General features: G+C 30.8%; 1 protein-coding gene across 1 annotated transcript in view; it reads right to left on the reverse strand.

The window, feature by feature from the left end:
• LOC107436814 (phospholipid scramblase 2) overlaps positions 1-8,834 on the reverse strand; it is a gene marked incomplete in the record, with an annotated part of 76,082 nt that overhangs the window by 63,728 nt on the left and 3,520 nt on the right. Inside the window, 2 exon segments of the mRNA XM_071181427.1 lie at positions 2,649-2,813; positions 5,927-6,066. Coding sequence (XP_071037528.1) covers positions 2,649-2,813; positions 5,927-6,066 — 305 coding nt within the window.

An 8,834-nucleotide genomic window follows, 5' to 3' on the forward strand; every position in this document is an offset into this window, starting at 1 on the left:
ACTTGGCATTGTCAAGTTGTCTGCGAGGGGCAATTACCATTACGCATGCGTATTTCATTTTATAACCGTCGTTGAACATTCGACCCAATTTTTTTTATTTACGACTACTAATGCTCAACTCCGACCCCTGGTAATTTTGAACCCAGTCCACAAGAAAAGGGAACTCCTGGATCAAGCGGTTGGAGAAATTTGCCTTCGTTAAGGACTTTTTGATGGAACTAACCCGCATTTGCGTTACATGGAGATGAAGACCACAAAAACCTCCCACAGTTAGCCTGACGGATTTGGAAATTTAATCGACATGCCTTTCCTGTGATTCGAACCCGTTTCTCTTCATTAGAAGGCTCCCCTGATCCACCACGGTTCGCTCACATGCGTATTTTATTTTATTTTATTTTATGACCGCCGTTGAACAGCCGACCCAATTTTTGGGTTTACGACTACTAATGTTCAACTCTGTAGCCTTGTAATTTTGAGCCAATCCAGAAGACAAGGAAACTCCTGGATCGGTACCCCCCGAGGTATTGATTTGTTATGGGAACATGGAGGACTTTGAGACTCGACAGATTTAACGTGCATCATTCACCATTTACTACACGGGTCACATGCGTATTGGAAATCTGTAAACAAATTCCTTGAAAATTATTACATTGACTAAACTTAATTGCTAATAATAAACAGCGATGATTAATATTCAAAGATTAATTGTATTGATTGTAACATCCGCAGATTTTGGAATCCTTGTTAAAAATGAAATATAAAAAGTATACATATAAAGGGGTTGCAAATTAATATTTATATGAAGTAAAATTAAAAATATTTTTGAAGTTTAACGATTTACAACTAGAGAAGAGGGGACTAAAAACATCAAAACATCTCATATTTCTAGATAAAAAAAGTTTGATAACCAGATGAGTAGTGGAATTGTTTCTAATTTTTACATTTTCAATACATTTTAGAGAAATTCAAACGGGTTTAGATTTCTCCAGCTCCGCATTTCACTGTAAATAAATTCCAAATCCTGCAATGAAATTTTAACTAAAATGAACTGGAAGCATTGTGTAAAACTTTGATATTAATTCTTAAATAGTAACCACTTCGTTTAATATTTTGTTTCATAGAGGTAGAAAATATTAAATTCGCGCAATTTGAGAAAATTTTACATTCATTACATTCTATGTAATAAACGTTTGATAACTCGGAATGTTTGTGATTAAACCTCACCTTTATCAGGTGTTTAATTATATGTATAACAGAGGCAAAATTAATGATGGAATATACAATAATATGCTATTATTCTTAAATTATCGTGTCATTTTTCTTAATTAAAATGCAATTATTCGTAATTTTTCGTGTTATTCCGTTTTACATCAATATTAAATTAATATGTAACATCATAATGTATCATTATTTCTACTTTAAATGTCACAAGTTAAATAAAAATAAGAACATTTTATTTGTATTTATTTCTAATTCGCTTCTCTGAGAACTGTCTACATTAGATAACTCTCGGGAACGTACCGTAAAAATTCCCATATTTGGCGATTTAAAAAAACGCGCCGAACAGCAGTTGGTTGTCGAACAGTAATTTCACCGAATGACTCTTCGCACAATGGTGGAATAATAACTACAATAAATCTTAAACATTAAATTATAACATATTTAAGGAAAATAAAAAGAAAACTACTTAATTCGTTAGCTTTTATACCATCAATAAAGTACAAGACCAGCAAAGAAATCAGCTAAAATGGATTATTAAGCATTGCGTAATATGGTAAAATTAATTTTTACAGAATAAACATTTCATTTAACATTTTCTTCAGATATATCTTAGATTTGAGTTAATAAGTTTAGAAATCCTGTACTTTAAATTTAAAATTATAACATGGTTAAAAATCTGTAACAAAATGCGATTTTTGAAATATTTGATTTAATGAAAGCATCTCGATTTATTTCATTATTAAATTTTTCTTCCTTTAGTGGGTGGAATGTTAAATAGCGGTGAGTAGATTTTTTTAATATTTAAAAGATTCCACATTTTGATTTGCTTTTGCTCTTTGAGTTCAACACAACACGGAAGTTTAGCAATATCGTCATTCAACTTAAAACATCAATATTTATAAAAGTCGAAATACAAAATACTAAATAGCCCACAAGTGCAGTTATAATTCCATACTCTAGTCTTATAAGTTCTGAGATTCCCATGTTCTAAGATTACATATCATGCTTTTGATTCATTTTATCATACCTCTGAAATTATCGTACCTCAGGAAATTATAAATCAATGTAATAAGCAAAACTATTTCCTTACTGTTATTAGAAATTCATATTTCAAATTATGAAAATATTATAATCAGGTAACTAGAAATTTCAGTGATAAGTTGAATAAATTCGTAACTAATTCTGGGTTCTCTCTGATGCATTTCATCGCAGCATTTTTCATCATCCTGATTTTCAAAAGCAATCAAAATCTCAAAAATTGCCAGCGAATGAATTTTTAATTTTAAACTTTGTATTCTGCTTAATATACAGTTTTGTTGAATTAAATTTAAACCAGTAAATAATAAGATTTTCATTCAACAAAGTTTAAATCATATTATCAAAAACTATTTTTTTGAATGATAAACGGATAAATTTAAGAGACTTACAGGGAAATCCGAGTTGTTACAACAAGACCAAGTGCAAACAGGACCTCCTATTTTATACAGAGTTTCACCTTCATCAGTCTGTACACTCAAATCAGGAAAGAATAGACTCCATTCTTGTTGAACTATTCCCAACAAGTTGTTTGGAGGAGAATATATTTCCAAACGCTGCAAACAGTTCCAAAATTTTAAAATCTCACTAGGTTACACTTCGCGATGTTTAAGGAAAGTTTTATTAAATATTCCTCAGTTCAGAATTTTTTTAAATCAAATTATGATTCATTGCTAAACAATTGAGAATTTTTCGAAATTTTTTTTAGAATACCGACCAACACAAATAGATTTTCCCTATACTTGCTAAGCAACAGACTAGTTTGTGGGGAAATGTCTGCTAAATGTGGTAGAATCTTCCTTTGGTATCAATTATTTTCAAAATGGTTTTAATTCCCATAAGTGAATTTTACTCTCTTTTTATTATTATTCCATTACACCAATTAGAAAATACTGTTAATAAAGTAATTGCAAGCAACCGTAAAATATATGATACAAATTCTAACATGGGAAACATTTTTACAAGAAAAGTTGAATAATATTTAATAAGATACTTTTTCAGAAACAATAGCTCAACTGTGTAAACAGATCAAAATTTTAAAATCTTACACTCCGCGATATCTAGGAAAACTTTTATCAAAGATTCCACTCTTTAGAATTTGTTTTCATCAAACTACGATTTGATAAAATTTTTAACATTTCCAACTGACACTAACAGGTTTTTCCTGTACTTGCTTAGCAGGAGACTTTCCCCTAAATATTGTAGAATCTTCCTTTGTTATCGATTGTTTTCAAAATAGTTTTAATTTCCATAGGTAAATTATTTGCTCTTTGTTTCATTATTATTCCATTATATCAATAAGAAAATACTAATAATAAAATAATTGCAAGCAACCGCGAAATACATGGTAAAAAATTCTAACATGGGTGTCATTGTTAAAAGAAAAGTTAGATGATGTTTAAAAAGTTATTTTTTCAGAAAAATTAATTCCAACTTGTATGGTACATTAATGATTAAAGTAACATTTGAGAAATAGCTTTTGCAACTTACTCTTAAACATCTCAATGAATACTTAAATATTTTAAAGCATGTTTACAAAATATCTCAACACATACTTATTTGTCCTACAGTGGACTGATCATTTCACGGTTACCAGTAGAGCACCGAAGTCAAGCATCACTGGCTGCGGTCAATGCAAAGAGACCAAGAGAGTACGGTATCAGTCCTTGTTAAACTGTTCAACCGTTAAGTGTTAGACTTCGTGCGCAAGTCATTGGGCTACCGAAGCGAGAGAGCAAGCTTTCCACAGAGGATTAAAAATTTAATGGTATGCCTTCGGATCATCCTCAGGGATGTTTACCAGGCCATCGCCAATGGCCCATTGTGCAGATCTAATGCGACACAAATACACAACCACAGCATACTTCTATTTTAAAAATAATTTATGACAGGTTGCCATTAGTTAAGAATATCATCATTTTTTTTTTAACAAAAACATACATGAAAACAACATTGAGCACATAGGGAGACATGAAAGCTACACTTAAAAACATACTAACTAAAATTATCTCGAATATGGCCAATAATTATTGTGGTTGTTTGGTATTAAAAAATAATCTATAAAACAATTTTATTTGATACTGAGGCATGAAAAAGGTTTCTTGAGAAAAAGAAATGCATCTCATTGTAGTCAAATAAACTGTTTTTTGACCATCTGTTTTTATTTACTGTATTTTATTCCATCTTCAGCTCTTCTATATCTCAAAATTTCTTGGTGAGATTTCGGAAACTTTCTGATTTCAGTTCAAAAGATCCTAGTACGACTAAAGTTTTGGTTCACCGCTATGTTACATATATGAATAATATATGAACAATTTTTAAATTATTATCTCGACGCAGAATTTTTATTAAACATTTTTTCATATTTTTCTCAGTATTTTGAATTAATTTAGGTCAAAATAAGTGAAAAATATTATATTTAGCATTTTAATAACTTATAGTTAAGAAATATATCATGAAATATCAGTGTCTTTTTCTGCGTTAAGGAGCAAAATCATCAAAACAATAAGATTTCAAATTTGCACTTATTTACACTTATTTAGATCTAAGAGATACAGTTTCTTCATCACTGAATTTTTTTTTCAATTTACAAAATCAATTAATAAATTTTTAAAAAATATGAATGGAAAAAAATTTTTTAACCTACTTTTTTATTTTTTATTTTAATTCAAATATAATTCCGATAATCTAATAGATTTTATAGTTAAAAAAATACCATAATATATTTCTGTTTGTAATCAGAGCGTCAAAAAATATATATAAAAGGGACATCAGTATAACATCTTTTAGTGACCGTAACCATAAAAGAAAGTAGAAACTTAAAAATCAAAATATATTTATTGTAATAATAATTTTTACCCAAATAAAATTGTATCAAGTAAAACTAGGTCTCTAGGCATTTTTGTTTTAGAAAAAAATATCGTTGCTTTATTTCAAATTACTTCTACGCGCCATTTCTTTAAAGCAGGATGATCAAAGTCGTATAAGGATGAACAAAGAATGATGATCTAAGTCGTATATAGTTTAATTTAAAACTCATTCTTTTAAAAGATGAAACTTACTCGCCAGTTTTAAACATTTGATCGTCGGTGGCGAGCTGGCGTATGAAACTTTTCACACATTTCATTTTAGTTCAAATATAATTCCGATAATCTAATAGATTTTATAGTTAAAAAAATACCATAATATGTTTCCGTTTGTAATCAGAGCGTCAAAAATATATATAAAAGGCACATCAGTGTCCCATCTTTTAGCGACCGTAACCATAAAAGAGAGTAGAAACTGAAAAATCGAAATATATTTATTGTAATAATAATTTTTACCAAAATAAAATTGTATCAAGTAAAACTAGATCTCTAAGCATTTTTTGTTTCAGAAAAAAATACCGTCGCTTGATTTCAAATTACTTCCACGCGCCATTTCTTTAAAACAGGATGATCAAAGAATGATGATCTTAGTCGTATATAGTTTAATTCACAACTCATTCTTTTAAAAGATGAAACTTACTCGCCAGTTTTAAAATTTGATCGTCGGTGGCGAGCTGGCGTGTGAAATTTTCACATATTAATCACATTCTTTTAATATGCATAGTTTTTTCGAAGAAAACCAATTATATTTTCAACGGTGGTCAATTTGTATTACTATTCAAAAATTAATCAGAAAAAAGTACCTGTAAACAGCATGGAAAACAGCAACCCTGGCAGCGCAGTCCACGATACAGATGAATGACCTCTGTTTGGTATTCATCCACAATTTTTAGGTCAAGAGGCCTCTTTTGGTGACATAGGTTACGAATGCAGCAATTTGAACCTGAAATTAGTATGCGTGAAACTTAAGCTTGCACTTTTTGTCTTAATTATTGATCTAGTAGTGATCGCATAATAACGCACTAAGATCCACTAATAATGAACTCTAGGGCTAACCGTGAGTATGCAATTTTTCTAGTGCAGATGATATATTAAGTTACTATAGCAGACACGAAAACGTACTTTTCTTTTCTTTTAAATTGATTTAGATTCTTGACTCTAATGTAGAAAATATGATCTAATTATTGAAACTCTGAATTTGAATTTCTTTATGTTCAATGCAGTTTTAATGTGCTTCGTCCTACATGTGTAACTACACTCTTGTCAATGTATTAGGGATAATGTGAGCTCTGGCATATAAAGGTTCAGAAACAAAACAAACCTGACTTATTCATTAAGCCTATTTATTAATCAAAAGATAAGGAATAAAAAAAGGTGCTTGTATGATATCATTCATGAAAAATATGATTTTGCTCGATGGGGCAATTAAAAGTAATATTTCCTTTACGAAAACTTAATATTACAAAGTTAATATGATAGTAAATACATTCTATTTCACCATTACGATGAAATACAGTCCGTACAACGCATAGGCAGGCTGAGTATCAAATTATCAAGTTGATCTTAGGGAAGAATACCCTACTCAGCAAGCAATGCTCTTAGAAGTTCCGGTGTACATGTCGAAGGTAGTTGACGAGCTACACTCATTGGCCAAGCATGTCCTATTCATGCTCTAACGGGTTCAAGTCAGGTAAATATACTGGCCATTCCTAATATTTTCAGATTGAAGGCATTCGTTTACGTTGTTTGCTAGAAGAGAACTGGCGTCCACAAACACAAATTCTGCACCCATGACAAACACAAATGGCACCCCTGAGGAATACCGGTACTGGTAATCAAACGTACATGTTGTTTTAGAATAATGCCCGGATATATTTGGACTGTTATGGTTCCGATTTAAACATTCCGCTTCTTTTGGCAACTACTGGTAAATACCAGTCTTCATTTGGCGCTTATAACTAGGGGGGCGACCAGTAACGTAACATCTACTGAGATTTCCATCATCTTAGAATCGCTGTCAAGTCCTAAATAAAACTTTTTGGGCAATTCCAAGTTCCTCAGCTATTTCCACCAGAAAAGGCCAACATTTCAGGGTGCTAATAGTTTTATGACGCAAAAAAAAATCATCAACATGCTTCAATTTGACTTTTTTTCTACCATTCTTCATTTGCCCTCTCTTACAGTCTCGTCATCGTGACATACTATCGGCGTCATCTGGTGGTTTCCTATAACTTGCATATTCTTCTTCAGGATGGGCGTGGTAGTTATACTGGTAAAATTTAAACTTCCCACGTCAAAATGCTTGATGGTTTTCCATTGATGAAACAACATAATCTTGATGGTAATCATCAATAATTCCATCATAAACCATTATATTTTTGATGGTAACCAACATAAGTAACCATCACCCCCAAAGTAGGAATTTCGACTGATTTATGATGGTCCAACATAAGAATAGCAACTTGTTTTGATGATTTGTTCATGTTAATCCGGAAGAAATTTCCTCATCCTTTCCTAGAAATCAAATGGGATGATCATGAACAACCATCATCCCAATATAGGAGTTCGAACTGATTTATGACTGTCCAACATTAAAAAAAATTGTTTTGATGGTATATTCCTGAGAACCAACAAGAATTCCCACTAAGCCATCATGGAAATGTATAGTTGGAACCATCATGGATTGTTGGTTCATGAGAATCAAACTTCTATTGTTAGTTAACCATTATAGCATTAAAGTATCATTTTCAATCATCGAATTATGGAAGTTTGTTGCCATATCAAAATCCATGAACGCATAATGGAAAATGTTGGATGATGGTGACCATCAAATGATGTTGGGCAATCGTGAATCGCACTAAAACCAATATAAAACCATCAAAATGTTTTGAACGGACAATCAAGAATTTTGACTTCGATAGCGAGTTCAATTTTCGTGCGATTCTGATTTATTCTTTATTTATGAACATGTGTGCATTTAAGCGAATCAAAAAAAAAAATTAGCACGCAATATTGTAAAATTCATTTATTTAAAAATAATTTAAAGGACAATATAGTTTTATAATATTATTTATTTTATTATTTAACGACGATTAAAAAAAATTTAGAATTGTAAATATACACAAAATGCAACCTCAACCATTGGGGATACCTCTATCCATATTTTGAAGATCGAAAATCTCATCTGAATCTGTTAAAAGCAAGGTACATTTTACGCAAGGAAAGTACGTTCCTATGTGTGACTTCGTAACTAGAATCATCCTCTACTTCAGAAAAAATAAATCTAGAAGATTAGATAAATCTAGAATAAGATTTATGCTTATCTTCTAATACTATAAAGATTGGGTCTTGTTTGATACTGCGATATCTAGATCAAACTTCATTTCGGTGTTCTGTATTTTATTTCGCATTATTACTCTGTTTCTTCTATTCATATTTTTCAATTTGCCTTTGCAGAGTTGGAACTTATTTTGTACTCATGTAACAAACATGCTTAGCCGTATTTATTTGCTTTTAGGATTAAAAAAACTGAACGGAAATGTATGAAATAAAGTTCATGAATAAACATACAGGGTGATCAGAAAAGAATTTGTGCCAGAAGTAAAATACAACGAAAAATGGGTCAATAAATAATGTGTTTATCTTATTTAGGGAAAAAAAGACATATATTCTAAGTTTACGGAAACGCAAATTCAATTTGTCTGTCATTAA

Source organism: Parasteatoda tepidariorum, chromosome 5, assembly GCF_043381705.1.
Source record: "Parasteatoda tepidariorum isolate YZ-2023 chromosome 5, CAS_Ptep_4.0, whole genome shotgun sequence".
NCBI lineage: Eukaryota > Metazoa > Arthropoda > Arachnida > Araneae > Theridiidae > Parasteatoda > Parasteatoda tepidariorum.